This window comes from Rhinopithecus bieti, unplaced genomic scaffold, assembly GCF_001698545.2.
Source record: "Rhinopithecus bieti isolate Rb0 unplaced genomic scaffold, ASM169854v2 scaffold_2205, whole genome shotgun sequence".
NCBI classification, from domain to species: domain Eukaryota; kingdom Metazoa; phylum Chordata; class Mammalia; order Primates; family Cercopithecidae; genus Rhinopithecus; species Rhinopithecus bieti.
Window position 1 is genome coordinate 128,640 of NW_016803673.1, and position 15,850 is coordinate 144,489.

A 15,850-nucleotide genomic window follows, 5' to 3' on the forward strand; every position below is an offset into this window, starting at 1 on the left:
GCCCCTTTCCCCTGGCCACGCTGCGGCTGCTGGGAGGTGCTTGGTGACTGCACACGTCAGCTGTCAGTACCCTCGAGCTGGGCTGGCTGCTGGGGGCAATGGTCATCCTAGCAAGGAGCACAGCCTGGAGCTGGCAGGGGACCCTTGGGGACAGCCCTGCTGGGATAGACAGCCTGAGGGTGGGGAGGCCATGGTGGGGGCTGCACCTGGAGGAGAAACCGCCCCTCTCCCACAGCTGTGGGAGGCACCACCGTGCCCCTGCTCATTCCCCCAGAGAACTGTGCCAGGTCCCTGTGCCGGCCACGCTGAGCACCTGAAGGCTGGCATGGCCTGCAGGAGTGCACTGGGCCTTATCTAGTCTTAATTTTGTTTTTATTTTTTAAAATTTTTATTTATTTATTTTTTTTGTAGAGACAAGGGTCTTGCTATGTAGCCTAGGTTGGTCTCGAACTCCTGGCCTCAAATGATCCTCCCGCCTTAGCCTCCAAAAGCACTGAGATTGCAGGCATGACCCACCATGCCTGGCCTTGGGCCTCTCGGGAAACTGAGGCAGAAGTGGGGCTTCCATTTCCTCAGCACCAATGAACTCTGGGAGAGCTGGGCCACTTTAGGGAGGCCGAGGCACAGGGCCCCTGCTCCATCTAGGGTCCCATACCCTGAGCTGGCATCATGCTCAGAAAATGACCAACTCACTGGCACTCCCAATACCTGCCCCAGCCCCAGCCCTCTCCCTCAATGTGGCTGGAGTCAGGGAAATCCACTGGAAAGCCACTGTGTGTGGTGGTCTGAGCCCTGGCTGTCTGTCACAGCTTGGGTCTGCCCTAGGCAAAAGCACTATTGGTACCTGTGAAGCACAAGGACCTACTTCCGGCCCCAGGAGGGGGTCACAGGCAAATGGAAGCCCCCTTTGCCCCTCTGGTGGAGTGCCCCAGAGTGGCTACAAAGGAGAGGCCTGTGTGCTTTTCCTGGGCACTAAGGGGCCAGCTGTGTCTCAGCCTCTGAGGCCTGAGCGGTGCCTGGCAGGACACAGACAGGTGCCCCAGGGGGACGGTGCCAAGCAGGAGACAGTGGCAGCTGGCATACGCCGCACCCCGGCACTGTTGCGAGCGGGAGCCAGTCCCACCCCTGGGGGCCATGGGCCATGTGGCAAACATTAACACCATGGGACTCTTTCGACCGGGCAATTCCACTTTTAAGACTCCATCTCAGGGAAGTAACTGGGCAAAAGCTTAGCTCTGATGCGTCAACACATGCTGATGCGTGACAAGGAAAAGATGAACTGGCCGGTGTGCAAGCTCCCGACGCCAGCACAGCTTTGTAACACAGCTCAACGCAACCTCGTAAGGTCCATGCTAGCTCAACAGCATGCCAACACAGCTTTGGGTCCGTGCTGTCGACACGGGCTCAACACACCCTGGTAAGGTCCATGCTAGCACTCCCATTCTACAGATGAGGAAACTGAGGCCCAGAGAGGTGAAGTGACTAGCCAGAGCTGACACAGCTACTGCACTCGGTGCTGGGATGGACCAACCTCACAGACACAGTTCCCAGAGGCTCCTCCAGGCCCTCTGCTCCTCCCAGGGCGCCCGCCCTGTGCCAGTCCAGACCCTGGTCCTGCAATGCCCTCCATCTCCTGATGCCCCCACCCCTGCTCCAGTGAGGCTACCGTCCTCTCCCACCTCCTCACCTTCTGCCCCGATCTAGGGAGCAGCTGGAGGCCCCCTCTCGAGGAGGGTCTTCCAGGGACCTACCCCAGGAAGCTCGCGGCCTCTGCCCTGCCACTGTCCCCTGCAAACCTTTTACACTTGCCAGTTACTAATACTGGTCTCACCTCCCTTGGCCAATCGCAGCCTGGCCTCAGTTCCAGCCCCGCTGGCTCACTTCCAAGTTCCACAGATGGAAGCAGGTCTGGGTGAACATGGGTGGCCTTACCCACACACACAGCTGGGAGAGATCCCAAGACACGAAAGATGCCCATTTAACCGGGTCTTGGCACCCAGCCACCTGGCATGGGCATGCCAAGTCCAGCCTGCCTTTCCCCAGACTCATGACTGGTGACTTCCAGGTCACACAAGCGGGCTGACAGGCCCCACACATCCTCCTCCAGCTCTCACACACGTGCCCAGGGTGTGCGTGCCTGGCTCACGGCGCGCCCAGTTTCACAGGCACACACAGCAATTGTGTTTGGGTACATGATACCCGTTCAGTACCCTTCACCCATGCACAGCTGGGACACACTTGGATAAACTTTCCTGTTGCAGAGAAACCTGGGATTGTTTGTGGGAGACACAGAAGTGCCACCCCTCCCAGGACTGGTGGCACTGGGGGCAAAGCCTGCAAGCTGGCATCCCTGGGAAGCAGGACACAAAGCGTCAGGGGAGAGCCCGAGACGCCCCCCAACACCCTCCGAGGGCATGAAACGGCCCCACAGCAAGGTCCCGCTGCTGCCACGCCCGGCTCGTCCCAAGTAATTTTTTGTATTAATCTAGAGCTCCCCGTGCGGTGAGTGAACCAGACCAGCACACTTGGAGGCTGCCGGGTGCAAGGACACAGGCCACACACAGGCCAGCCACAGGAACAGAAGCAGAGGCCCTTGTGGGGACCCTGCCGTTCCCTTCTTACTCACCTCTGTAGCCTCCTGAGCTGCTACTGTGGCCACTCCAGGGCCACAGTAGACCCCTGAGTTCCCCGTGGCCCCAGCCGTCCCTCCTGCCGGCCAGTGCTGGGCGGTACCTTGGGCCTTCAAACCTTTCCCATGGGCCCTGAGCTACTTCCTGCTGCTGAAGGCACTGCTCCCTAATATGGGCCTCGAAGGCCGGCCACGACCTTGGGCCAGGCACTTACCCTGGCAGGATGCCAGGGCCCGATCCCCTCAGGGCCTAGAGGGTCCCAGGCCCACCCTGGAGCAGGGCTGCTGGGAACTGGTATTTCCAGGAAAGGCCTGGCCGGGGCTCTGATGCAAAGTGTGCTGGGCAGGGGGTGGGCACTTGCCAGCTCTGGGGCCACCAGGGCTACTGGCCCCACCCTCTCCTAAAACAGCTGTCATCCCAGGGCCTGTGGGGAGACAGCTGAGGGCCTGGGACTCCATGGTATGGGGGTGGGAGCAGGGCGCCTGGAGGCCAGAAAGGGGGCCGGAGAAGATCCCTGCCACCTGGAGGGCCAGGAGCTCCTCTCTGGAGCCCCACTTTCTGGCCTGGTGGCCTCGGGGCTGACTCTGGGACGCCACTAGCATGGAGCTGGGGGTTTGAGCTGGGGCACTGGTGTGGGGTGGGGTGTCCCAGCACCTCCTGCCCTCTCTGAACCACAGCACCAAGGCTGGCATCCTCCAGCAGCCAGGAAAGACAGAGGCCTGCTCAAGGCCTGGCACCAAGGCCAATGGACTTCAGGGCCCAGGTTCTGACCACGCTGCTGCCTGGCGCCCTCCTCCCCGCGTGAGAGCTGGTGTGGAAACCTGCCCCGTCGAGCTCCCCCACCACCAGGCAGCACGAAGGTTCTTTTTTCTGCAGCTGAAGCCACCTGCCTGGGCCGCAAGCCTTGGCCTCACCTGGAGCTTAGCTCCCCTCCGAGCCCAGCCAAGCCCAGGTCCTGCTCCCTCCCCAAGCCTGACTCTCCCTGGAAGGCTCTCACCTGGCCCACCTGACATCCCCCCAGTGCTGGCAGCTGCTCCGCCTGCAGTGTGATAGGGAATCTCTGTTGCCACGGAGGTCAGCTCAGTCCAGCGGGGAGGAGGAGCTGTCTCGGGCGGGTGGGCAGGGCCAGTTGGGAGACACAGGTGTCTGGAAGGACCCAGCAGATGAGGCCTGGAGCTAAAGGCCAGACCCTGAGGACACAGTCCTGCTGTGTCTTCTAGAGAAAGTCAGGCCCAGCAGGGCAGGTAATGATGGCCAGAGAGGGCAACACTAGGCCGGGGCGGGAGATGGTAGGGGCCGGCCAGCCTACAAAGACGAGGACTATCCAGGACCCCCTCGGAGTCCTTTCCTCTGTGCCTGACAGGCATCCCCCGGATGGCCCCTCAGAGCACATCCAGGCTGTGCCCACTTCCCAAGGACATCGTCAAGTCACTGTCCACCCTCAGAGCACCTGCTCCTCACCCACGCTGTATCCCAGATTCCCCCGGGTGCCAGGCGGGTGCTGTGCCTGCCTCTTGATGCTGGGAACCTCCTCTCCAGCCTGGTCCCTCACCAGAGGCAGCCCTTAAAGACTATCCGCCCCACCCCCTCATTTTACACATGGGGAAACTGAGTCCCACAGCACAAACGGGCAGCAGCACCAGGCCTCCCACTCTCAGGTATATGCTCTTCCGCCCCCTTCTCTGGCCTCAGGACAGCCTAAGACTAGGCGGAATCTAGAAGAAAGGGCTCTGTTCTGCCGGGGAGGGGCTCTCCCAACACAGTGACCGGCTCTGCACAGGGTCCCCTGGAGTCTGGCTCTGGGGACAGGGGGAGGGGCAGACCTGCCTGTTTTTAAGAGCTGAGGGAGGCGGGAGAGGACGGGGAACCAGGACCTTGGGGCAACCTCCACTCAGGACTGTCCCACTTGGCTGCTGGTCCGTGCCTCTGCACTGGTCACTAGGTGGGCGGGAGCCATGTGGCATCCCAGGACACTGCACAGGGACCAGCTGGCTCCAGGTCACCTGAATGCCCTTTTCAACTGACCCTCTCCTCCCAGGGACGGGCCAGCAGGGAGAGAGGAGTGACTAGAACACAGGACCCTGCCCTCACCTGACAGCCACTTAACCCACTTCCCACTGGGGGCTGTTCTTCGGAAGGTTGCCCTGGACACCCCGTACTGTGTGGGGTAACCTCGTCGGGCACCCCACCCTGACCAAGCACTGCCACGCCACACAAAAGGGATGGAACCTTCCTCCCCACGCTGGGGTAGGGGAGGGGGCTGGGGGGGGTGGAAGGCCCTGCACCGCCCCCAACCTCCCTGCCACTTTCCCCACCTGGGAGATGCTCAGGACCCCCATCTAGCCATGGCCGCTCCCCCCAGCTTCTTACCAGGTCGAGGACAGATGGGGACGGACGCTGCTGCCTGGGCACCTACTATTTGTTAGAGAAAGCGAGGCCCACCCCGAGGGGCGCCCCTGTTCCCCAAGGTGGTTGGGAGGGCACTCGCGGGTCCTGGGGAAGTTGGATGGCCTTGGGAATGGCGGGTCCTGCAGGGTGCGGGAGCCTGAGGGGGAACTTGGGGGTCTTAGGTTAGACCGGGGTCTCCCCGCGTGGGGAGGGCGCAGCAGACGTACCTGGTGGCGCATCGGCCGTCGTCGAACTCGAAGGTCCGGTTGGTGTAGCCCCCGCCGCGCGCCTCCCGGTAGACGCCCCCTGGGCTACGCGCCCCGTCGGGGAACGGCATGCGGCCGGGCAGCTCGGACCCGACCCGAGGGAGAACCGAGTAGGAGCCTCCACCTTCTTCCCTCGCTTTGCCCTGAAAAACATTTTTTTTTTCCTCGCAGATTAGCAAGGAAAAAACGCCAGTTCCAGGGTCGGGTGCGGGCGTCTGTCCGCGCGCGCCCCCTGCCGGCCGCGCCGGGACCCGCGGCGGCTCTGGCCCAGGCTGGGACGGGGTTGGGGTAGGCGGGGTAAAGGGGGAGGGTCCAGGGACCCGTCCCCACTGCGGCCCTCTGAGCCCTCAAAACCCCGAAAAACAGAACGGGGTTCGTTAATGGCTAGAAAAGCCCAAGCGCGCGGCCACCCGGCCCTACATCCCTGGGAGGGCTCCGTGGTGGGCGGCGGCTTGGGGGGCTCTGGATCCTTTGCAGGCAGCAGGGCACATGCGCTGCTCTGGCCGCCAGCTTCCGGCCGCCAAGCCCAGGCACCGTCACCACCTCCCTGCTGTGCTGCTCTGCCCTGGTCAACACTGGTCACTCAAGACAAGCCAGATTCAAGATGACTCTCCTCCACCCCCCACGCCCCCCTGCAGGCTGCGGCATCTGTCCGTGGGCACCACAACCTGGGCTGGGGGAGAGGGATGAGGGCATCCCGCCCTGTGCTCTCACCCACGCGGCACGCACAGCACCTTTAGACGGGTGAGGAGGGGTCCCAACTTAAGATGCTGCAGCCCAACGACTGGGAAGCAGAGGGTCCCCCTGCAGGCCCCCTCTCCCGTGCACGTGCTCACACTGTTGCACATGCGTCACTCTGGCTCAGATGGCCTCACACAGAGCTCCGGAGAACTGCGATTTCTGTCCCCAGACCTTTGTTGGTTTGCAGTGCGGACCAGGCCCCTCACTAAGCCAGGACTGTGCCCACGAGGGGCAGGGGGAGGGCCAGGTCCATTGGGAAGGTGCATGGCATGTACTTCCTGGACCCTGGCCTCCCCAGTGTCTCTCCGGAGTGTCCTTCCCTGTTTCTCTAGGAGGCAGCCAGCTGAACACGGATGCTTTTGGGGTGGGGGTGGGGAACACTCAGGGACGTCTGGGATGCTCCTAAGCCCCCAGCAGAGGTTCAGCCTGTGCCCCTGCCACACAGCTCGTGGGCATCTTGACGGTTTTTCTTCAGGTCCCTAGAGAGGCTGGTGCTGCTGCTAAGGGCCCACCACCCCGGGGCAGGTGCAGCCAGGGCAAGATGGTGGCCTTTCTGCTAACACCCTCCTGCCTGGGGAACTCAGAAAAATCGCCACTGAGAGTCCACACCGTGTGCATCTGTGATTAATTAGCAGTAATTACACGTGTTGTCAGCGGCAGGAGACTCGCAGGTTTGATGACATTCCGAGGGCTTTAGGGAAACAAAAACTTGGCCCCCTCTGCCACTGAGGAGCCCCAGATCGCCAGCCCGTCCAGCCCTCCCTGGCCAGGGGCAGGGCTGGGAGAGGGCCCAAGTCCCCGAGAGCTTTTGCCTTCCTCTCCAACCCGGTCCTCCATGTCTGACCTGCGGCGGTGGCTGGGCCGAGCAGGGATGGAGAGACCACCTTATATTACATAACCTCCCTCTGCTCCAAACACTCTTTGCCCATCTTTGGTCCAAAGTTCAGGATGTCAGCCTGAGGCCCAGAGCCACGCCTTCTCCACAGGAGCTTGGGGCACCCAGGGCAGACGCCCCCTATGTGGTGGCACCTGCCCGGGCTCCTTCTTGCCGCCCCTCTCAGGAAAAGAGCCCTTGCCACCCACCCTATCTCCTCTAGCTACGGACCTCAGCATGAGCCCAGCCATCCACTCCACCTCCTCTAGCTATGGACCTCAGCACCAGCCCAGCCAGGGATGTCCTCCCGACAGTCCAGCCTCACCCCCCACCCTTGTCCCTTCTGCTTCCCTGAGGGCCACCCCCACCTCCGTGAAAGAGTCTCCACCTCCCCCTTCCCTCTGTCATCCCCCCAAAAGTATTTACTGGAGGACTCAAGCCCAGCGCAGGGCGGCTCCTTGAATTCAGCCAGGAGGTGAAAAGAGACCTGGCGCCAGAGCTTTCTGGGTTTGGATGGGGAGGACCCCCACGACCCCGCAGAAACCTGCTGATAGTATGAGGGGTCGAGCTGGGGCCCCAGGGCACGAAGCGGGGGCGGTGCCTGGACAGGGCCAGGGGAAGGGACAGACGGCTCTGAGGGTGCCCGGCAGAGCTGAGCGGGAGGAAGAGCGCGGACGATGGTGGCCGGGGGGTGGGGACAAGATGCCCCTGGCTCTGGGCGACCCAGCAGGGTGGATGGTGACCCTATCCTGAGGAGCAGTACCCGCAAGGGCACTAGATTTGCGGGAAAAGGCAGGCGTGGGCGACTGGGGGGCAGGCGGGTACCCTTCCCTGTCCCTGTGTCCCCCAGGCCTGGGCTAAACGGCTCAGCCCAGCCCGCCCACTCCCACCATGGGCTGGGCTCCTAAGGGCGGGGCCAGCCTCTCCAAAGTGCCTGGGGCGACGAGACCCTCGCATAAGTAGGAACTAAGGCGACCCCCGGGAAGGTAAGGGCGGAGGCAGGGCCAGCTGGGCTGGGGCCCTTTCCCTGGCGTACCGAGGGAGCATGGAGTGGGTGGATCCTCCGAGTCCTTTCCAGCACCTTTGCAGGAACGCGGGTCACATGGGCCCCGGGCTGGATGCGTGGGGAGGGCCAGAGCGCATGCGCTGTGGGGGCGGACTGCGAGTGGGGGTGGAGGCGGGCTGGGTGGAAAGCACGTGGCAGGTGGGCAGAGCACACGTGAGGGGGCGGGGCTGCCTGCGGAAGGGGCCGTGCGCGTGGGGTCGCTCCGCAGCTGCGAGTTCATGGCGTCCCGGTGCTCCGAGCCCGACCCGGAGGTCTCCGGAGTCCCCACCGTCAGGGGATGCAAGTGAGGAATTGGGCTGGGGGCCAAGGGTGTGGGGGCCCAAGCCCTGTACCCAGGGGTGCTTCTGCAAGTCGCCGGGCTCCACTCCTCTTGGCCTTCCTGGGGCAGAGCCCTGGACCCTGGGGGAGGGGAAGGGGTGCAGAGAGGGCCGGGTCGTGTCCCTACGTGACCCAGGTCTTGGCCTCCACCCGCATCCCAAAGACCCCCATTCTGGCATCTGGGACTCCCGGTGGCCTTTTCTGGGGTTCTGAGGACCTGGTGTTCTTGGCTCTCTCGACAGCGGCTCCTCCCTGTCTGGTGCCCTCTCCTGCTGCGAGGGTTCGGCCCAGGGCTCGGGCCAGCCCAAGGCCCCTACGGTGGCCGAGGGTCCCAGCTCCTGCCTTCGGCGGAACGTGATCAGCGAGAGGGAGCGCAGGTGAGTGGCCGTGCCTCCCAGAAGTCGGGGCGCTGTAAAGGGGTGGAGCGGGTGAGATTAGATTTGTGGCTGCCACCAGGTGTCAGGCAGCCGGGAGGGGCTCGTGGCCTGTGCCCAGTGGAAGGACAGAGTGCACATCTCCAAGTAAACCAGAAAAGCCACGTTGGGGGACATCCTGCAGCCCTTCTTTGCCCTGAAGCCTTGGGCTGGTGAGGCTGTGCACCTGTGACCCTCTGCACTTCTGACTGCCTCTGATCATCCCTGTCCTCTCCACACCACAAAGCAGCCATGGTTTGGGCCTGGGCTGGACAGCCTGTCACCGGGGCCCAGGGGTCAGGCCCAGGCTGTGCTCTGATGTGGATCTCGGGGCTTCAGACCATGGGGACAGCTCACAGTCATCTCGTAGCTCACTCTACCCCGGGGCAGCTCTCAGTTGTCTTGTAACCCCGTCTGCCTGGCAAGCCCCCAGGGTCTCTCTGGTAGGTTCTAGCGGTTGCTGTCCCTTCTGGGGGAGGCCGGGAGGACCCAGAGATGCTTCCAGACATGTTTGTTTCTTGACCGGAACCAGGAAGCGGATCTCGTTGAGCTGTGAGCGTCTGCGGGCCCTGCTGCCCCAGTTTGATGGCCGGCGAGAGGACATGGCCTCAGTCCTGGAGATGTCTGTGCAGTTTCTGCGGCTTGTCAGCGCCCTGGGGTCCAGCCAGGAGCAGCATGCTGTGAGTTGTAAGGGTAGTCGCCGTCAGTTCTCTGGCATCACGGTGATGGGACATCTCACCACCCTGCAGGCAGCGCGTCACCTGTCATGCGCGTCTCCCTCAGCCCCCTCAGCCTCCATGACTAGAGCAGGCCACGTTTTCAGCAGGGCCCTTCCTGATTCATTCAAGTCCTGCCTGTTGTTATTCCCTCTCTGGAAAGGAGCAAGTTTTCCCTTCCAGTCCTCATGTGCCACTGAGTCCTGTTCATTGATGGATTACCCAGATGCTCTGTGCCAATTTGGGGGAGAGTTGGGGTCCCCTGATCCTCTCTGGCTGAGCACCCCCTAGATCATTTCTCTGCACGTCCCCAAGAGAGGCTCCTGTCCCCTCTCCAAGGCCCTGGGGGCTCTGGCTGACCCCGTGAGTGCTGGGGTTGAGGACCTGCTTGGGGAGTGAAACTGTGTTGTCATCTGTGAGGTCAGGGGTCCCAGCATTTGCAGTGAGGCCCTAGGTATGCACAGCCTGATTCAGGAATGGTGGGGTCTTTCTGGGGTGGAACCTCAGTCTCGTTGTCAGCCTGTACCCTCGCCCCCAAGTCGTAAGCAGGGACCGAGCTCATAGTGATCCTCCAGGCCCCAGGGTAGCAGTCTAGCCAAAGTTTCTTGGGTTTCCCAGTTGACTCCCTGTCTTTGTTTTACTTGTTTATTTGAATTTCAGATTCTTGCTTCCTCCAAGGAGATGTGGCACTCGTTGCAGGAGGACGTCTTACAGTTGACGCTGTCGAGTCAGGTTCCAGCAGGCGTGCCAGACTCTGGGACGGGAGCGTCTGGCGGGACTCGGTTAGTGTCTCCTGGGGCTGCTCTGCAGGGCCAGGTGACCCTGGGAGCAGCAGACCCAAAGTCCCTGGCATGTCCTTGGGAGGGTGTGGCCTGGAGGCCCGGCTTGGCCTCCGCAGGTGGTGACCTGCCCAGGGCCCTGCCGACTCAGGTGGCCAGGCGTGAGGTGACCAACACAGGCGAGCTCCAGGAAGGGGACCGCAGTCGGCAGAATCGAGGGCCTGGGCTGGCATGGAGGTGGGAGGTGGCCGGGAGGAGTCTCTTTTGCTCCTGTGTGTGGGGGATTTGCAGGTGGTCAGTGAGGTGTCACAATCCACCCTACGGGCAGCTTCAGGAATGGAGTTTTCTGAAGTCAAAATAATTTGGTTCTTTTCAGAATGGCAGCTCCCCAGGTTAAAGGACTATCTGCATATTTTGTTTAAATGTACCCATTTTACCCCACAGTGGGCTGGGGCATGGGGCTGGTGGCTAATTGGCTGTGGAAGAATCTAGAACCAGGGGAGTTGGGCAGAGGGAAATTGGGCAGGCAGCTGTGGAGTGCAGAGGCTGGCTTGGTGGTAGGTGGTGCCTGGGGTGTTCTGGGGACGGGTCCAGCCCTCTGCTCCTGAGGTGGGTAGGTGGGTCAGCTTTCCAGGGGGCCGGGGGTAGACCCAGGATCTTCGTCACATTGCTCCTTTTAGAACTCCAGATGTGAAGGCGTTTCTGGAACGTCCTTGGTCCCGGGATCCGGCATCGGCCGGCGCAGAGCCCCTGCCCCACGTCCTTGCGTCCTCCAGGCATTGGGACCCTCCGAGCTGCACGTCCCTGGGCACAGACAAGTGTGAGGTGCTGTCGGGGCTGTGCCAGGTGCGGGGTGGGCCGCCCCCTTTCTCAGGTGAGTCCTGGGTGTTTGTGTGGGGGGTGCCCTTGTCCTGGGGAGCCCGGACAGGCTGTGGTTTACTCCTAAGAACAGCGGGGGCTGTTTGCAAACAGGAATTCGAAGTTTTCCCAGGCTCTTGTGTTGGTGAGAAACCCAGGTGTTGAGGGCTGAGCTCGATTCAAGGCCCCCGGGCTGTGCCTTCTTTTTGTGCGAAGAAGGATGTGTGCTCTTGGGAGGGAGTAAGTGTGGCTAAGGAAGGGAGAGTCCCGGCCAGAGGCCACCCTGGGGCTGTTCCCTCTGTCCTGTCTCCTCCTGGGATCTCCCTGTGCTCCAGGGAAGGGAGGGCCTGACCTCCTCCTCCCTGGGTCCCTGGGTTTGTTGGGAAGCATGGGGATGTAGAGGGACTTGGCCCTATCCTGATTACTCCCTGGGTACCTGGGTCTGCAGGAAGCTTCGGGACGTAGAGTGACTTGGCCCCATCCTGGTCACTTCCTGGGTATCTGGGTCTGCAGGAAGCATGGGGGATATAGAGGGACTTGGCCCCATCCTCGTCACTCCCTGGGTCCGTGGGCCTGCGGGAAGTGTGGGGACGTAGAGGGACTTGGTCCTGTCCTGGGTCTCTGGGTCTGTGGGAACTGTGGGGATGCAGAGTGATTCGGCCCCATCCTGGCTGCTCCATCCAGCTTTGCGGCCCTGCTTCCTCCACCCGCCTGTGGCTGTTATGTTTTGGATGTGGCCAGAGATCTGTTTTCCCCAGGGTACCCCATCTGCTCCTCCGCCTATGCTGCTTGCCCATGGCAGGAACTGTAATTGGGGTGAGCCAGGGGCCCGAGGCCTCCCAGCTATTCCCTCTGCCACCCGGGGCCTTTGTCCCTAATGCCACCCACAGCTGAGCTCTGGTCCCTCTGTGGGTGGCCCTGCAGGGCGTCTCTGATGACCGAGTTCCCCTTGGCCCCCATGGTGCCAGTGTCTGGAAGTCGCCAGGTGCCATGAGAGGCAGGGCTGTGCCTTTTGGCTCCCCGTGAGTGAGGCTGTGGCCGGGAACAGTCTTGCGGTTGGCAGGGCTGGTGGCAGAGCTGGGGTCATCAGGGCATTCCAGAAACCCATCAGCCAGGCATGGGGAGGGAGCAGGTCTGAGGGTAGAGCTTGAGGTCTGGGAGGCAGCGCTAAGAGGGTCCCCAGATCCGAGCCCCTTGCAGCTGGCTAAGCCAGCACCCACTCTAGGAAGCCCTCGGCCCCCAGGTGTTGGGCACCCCACCTCTGGGTGTTCATCTTCTCCCCGTTTACCCTTCTGTCACCCGCTTCTGATCTCGTGTCTCCCTGCTGCAGGGTGCAGGCAGCAGGGCAGGTACTCCGTCAGCGTTAGTGGACTGAATCCTTGAGTTGCGAGGTTCTCGGGGGAAGCCTGTGCGGCCGGGCAGGGAAGGTTGACCCGCATCTGACTTTTCTCCCAGAACCTTCCAGCCTGGTGCCGTGGCCCCCAGGCCCGAGTCTTCCTAAGGCTGTGAGGCCACCCCTGTCCTGGCCTCCGTTCTCGCAGCAGCAGACCTTGCCTATGATGAGTGGGGAGGCCCCTGGCTGGCTGGGCCAGGCTGGGCCCCTGGCCATGGGGGCTGTACCTCTGGGGGAGCCAGCTGAGGCCCCCATGCCTGTGCAGGAGGCCAGGTGAGTGACCAGGCGGTGTGCATGCCTGTGTGTGCGTGAGCGAGCATGTGTGTGTGAGCCTGCCGCACCTTCCAGTCCTGCCTAGGCCCCCTTTATTGGCATCTGGAAGCTTCTGTCCCTGCTTCCTCTGTGCCTGTGGGAGGGAGGCCAAGGCCACAGCCCAGGACGGGACCAGCCAGCCTTGCCATGTGGCTTCTTTTTTTTTTTTTTTTTTTGACGGAGTTTCGCTCTGTCACCCAGGCTGGAGTGCAGTGGCCGGATCTCAGCTCACTGCAAGCTCTGCCTCCCGGGTTTACACCATTCTCCTGCCTCAGCCTCCCGAGTAGCTGGGACTACAGGGGCCCGTCACCTCGCCCGGCTAGTTTTCTGTATTTTTAAGTAGAGACGGGGTTTCACCGTGTTAGCCAGGATGGTCTCGATCTCCTGACCCCGTGATCCGCCCGTCTCGGCCTCCCAAAGTGCTGGGATTACAGGCTTGAGCCACCGCGCCCGGCCTGCCGTGTGGCTTTCTAATGTGTGTTTCTGGAAACACTTTTGTCTTCCTAATTGTCATTTGTTTTGGTTGATAGTAAAATGAGTTTGTGTTTCCTGAGCACATACCAGCTGGGGTGTGGGAGGGGGAGGGGAGGGGGAGGGAGGGGACAAGAAGAGCGAGACTGCGGCTGGAGAGAAACCGGCAGAGATGCTCTGCAGGACGGATCGGGACCTGGGAGAGCCGCTGACCGGTGTCCTCAGCGGCGGTGGCTTCTGCACTTCTCCCCACTGGGCAGGGTGGAGCCCGTCAGGAGTGGCGTCTGGGTGTTTGCATTTCAAGCTGCCTTTGCAGGACTTGGGACCCAAATGTTTGCTTGAGCTTCAAGGCCTGGGTCCACTTGTGGCCACTAAGGAAGGGCTTCTTGCCCTTCCTCAGGTCTGTGTTGGGGTCTGATGTGGAGGATGGGACATCCTTCCTGCTGACTGCCGGTCCCAGCTGGTGGCCAGGTGAGTGGGGCCCTGGGTCCTGGGCTGGTCCCCCTGCATCAGCACCTGACATGAGCTGGGGAATTGGGACTCAGGCCCAGCGTGTGTGACGCGGGGTCCCAGGGTCTGTGAGCCCCCGTTTTCTTCTCCGTTGGTGCTTAGCTATTGGGCAGTGTCTAGCATTGAGTGTCATAGGTAATATGTGAGAGAGTGATTGAACGTGATGTGGACGACCGTGCGTGAGAGCTGGCGCTGTGTGGAGCCCTGTATTCTTCTCGACCACGTGTCTGTCGGTGAGGCCTCTGGTCTAGCCCGTGCTGGCCAGCAAAGGTGTATGGCCCTGTCATACGGCATGTGTCCATTCCATTTAGGATTTAGTGTTGGGGAGTCCCTTCCTGGTTCTGGTCCAACAGGTGTCCTGGGTCTGGGGCCGCCAGGTTTGAGCTCATCTACTTCATCACAGCCTCTGCGCAGCAGGGACAGGGCAGGGCAGATGGGCTGAGGTGGGAGCTCTGCTCCTCTGATCCCACCTGTCTGCCTCAGGCTCCCAGAGCACCTGCCTGCCCTGCTGACATGTCCTGTTTGCTTCCAGGGTCCCTGGAAGGCCGAGGAGGCAGTGGCCCTGCATGGGCTCCAGCTGAGAGCAGTCCACTGGATCAGGGAGAGCCAGGCTTCCTAGGGGACCCTGAGCCTGGCTCCCAGGAGCTCCAGGACAGCCCTCTGGAGCCGTGGAGCCTGGATGTGGACTGTGTAGGCCTGGCCCTGAAAGACGAGGTGGAAAGCATCTTTCCTGACTTCTTTGCCTGTTAGCAGCCGGGCTGTGGAGAGGAGGCAGGCGGGGCCGGTGGATCTGGAGCCGCGTGTGTCCCTGTCGCGTGCTTGGGCATTTTATTTTGGGTTTGGGTTGCAGCTGCACCCTAATTTGAGCGAGGCTTACAGGCTGTGACAAGAGGATACTGAATATTAAAGAGAGAAAGCAGTTTTCCTGGAGGAAGCAAAACCCGTGTGGCTTCTGTGTAATTAGTCCAATTCATTGGGCAGATTGCGCCACCTCTGTTCAGCGTGCAGGCAGCTGCTGGGGATTTTGTTCTGCAAAGTTCGCAGCACTGCGAACTCCCGGAATAACCCAGTCCTGGTGGCCTGGGGTAGGGGCGCTCTGGGTCCTGCTCCCTGGAGGCGATGTGGCCTCACAATCTTGCTGCATAGCGGTTGCTGTGTGAGCTGCTTTTCCTGCTCAGTGCCACTCAGAGCTGCAGGGAGGGGAGTCCTTTCGGAAGAGCCTGCTGTCCTCTCCCGGCCCGGGGGGCTCCAAGGGAAGGGCTGGATTCCACCTCCACTGCTGGTCACCTCTCACTGTGCGTGGGGAATGGGGACCCTGGGCAGAGGTCACCTGGCCTCCGTGTCTGGTCCTGTTCCCAGCCCTACACCCTGAGATCTGGAGTGGGGCTGGGTTACTTCGGGGGTGGGGGCAGGTTACTTAGAGGAGGAGCCGAGCTCTTTGGATGATGCTTAGGTGCCCGCCTGTTTTTCAGCCACAGCACAGGTGGTGCTGGTCTCCGACCCCGGATGATCGAGCTCACCCTGCTATCCCCATCTGGAGACACTGGCTCCAGGTCCCATGTGACCCCCCGCTGGCCAGGGCAGTGTTCCAGGGGCCAGCGCAGTCTCTGTGCCCCAGGTAGAGGAAACAGGTTTGAGCGTGGGCTCAGAGCCCCACCAGGCTGCAGCCCTGTGCTTGCATGCAGCCGCCCCCGCAGCCAGCCAGAATGTTCCATTCATTCCTCTGAGTCATTCAGACAAAGGCTGAGGAGCGCCTGCCGTGGGCAGGAGGCTAGGAGGCTCCAGGGAGCAAGTGCCATGCAAACACCAGGCTGTGGGTGGCGGGCAGACCCCAGAGGAGAAGGGGGTAGGGGGCTTTGGTGAGGGGCCCAAGGCCATCAGGACCAGCTCTGAGCACCTACCGTGGTCCCTTGGAAGGAGGTCCAGGTCCAGCTGGATGCCTGAGACGTGGCTGTCAGCTGCGGAGCAGCATCCTTGGGACGCTGTGGCACCGGGCACTGATAGCACATGTTGCTGAGACCCCGGGGCAGAGGCGGAGGAGTCTTCAGACATCTGGTGGACAGAGTGGTGGTCGGGGCCCAGCCGGGAGCATGAGGCTGCTCTTCCGTGTCCTGC

At 61.9% G+C, this 15,850-nt stretch overlaps 2 protein-coding genes across 7 annotated transcripts in view; one reads left to right on the forward strand and one right to left on the reverse strand.

The window, feature by feature from the left end:
* KCNT1 (potassium sodium-activated channel subfamily T member 1) overlaps positions 1 to 5,423 on the reverse strand; it is an 89,976-nt gene extending 84,553 nt beyond the window's left edge. For 5 of the 6 annotated variants that reach the window (XM_017848649.1, XM_017848658.1, XM_017848651.1 and 2 more), the window contains exon 1: positions 5,246 to 5,423. In XM_017848649.1, coding sequence (XP_017704138.1) covers positions 5,246 to 5,355 — 110 coding nt within the window. In that variant the 5' untranslated portion in view covers positions 5,356 to 5,423. Of the gene's footprint in view, positions 1 to 2,626; positions 2,728 to 5,245 lie in introns of those variants that run through there. The other variant, XM_017848664.1, reaches the window with a different exon arrangement.
* A 2,705-nt stretch (positions 5,424 to 8,128) lies between these two features.
* On the forward strand, positions 8,129 to 14,675 carry SOHLH1 (spermatogenesis and oogenesis specific basic helix-loop-helix 1). The gene is made up of 8 exons (XM_017848443.1): positions 8,129 to 8,248; positions 8,526 to 8,660; positions 9,229 to 9,376; positions 10,073 to 10,194; positions 10,872 to 11,065; positions 12,505 to 12,715; positions 13,626 to 13,696; positions 14,268 to 14,675. Exons 1-8 carry the CDS (start codon positions 8,184 to 8,186, stop codon positions 14,483 to 14,485), a joined length of 1,164 nt encoding a protein of 387 aa, XP_017703932.1. The 5' UTR covers positions 8,129 to 8,183; the 3' UTR covers positions 14,486 to 14,675.
* Positions 14,676 to 15,850: the final 1,175 nt, after the last annotated feature.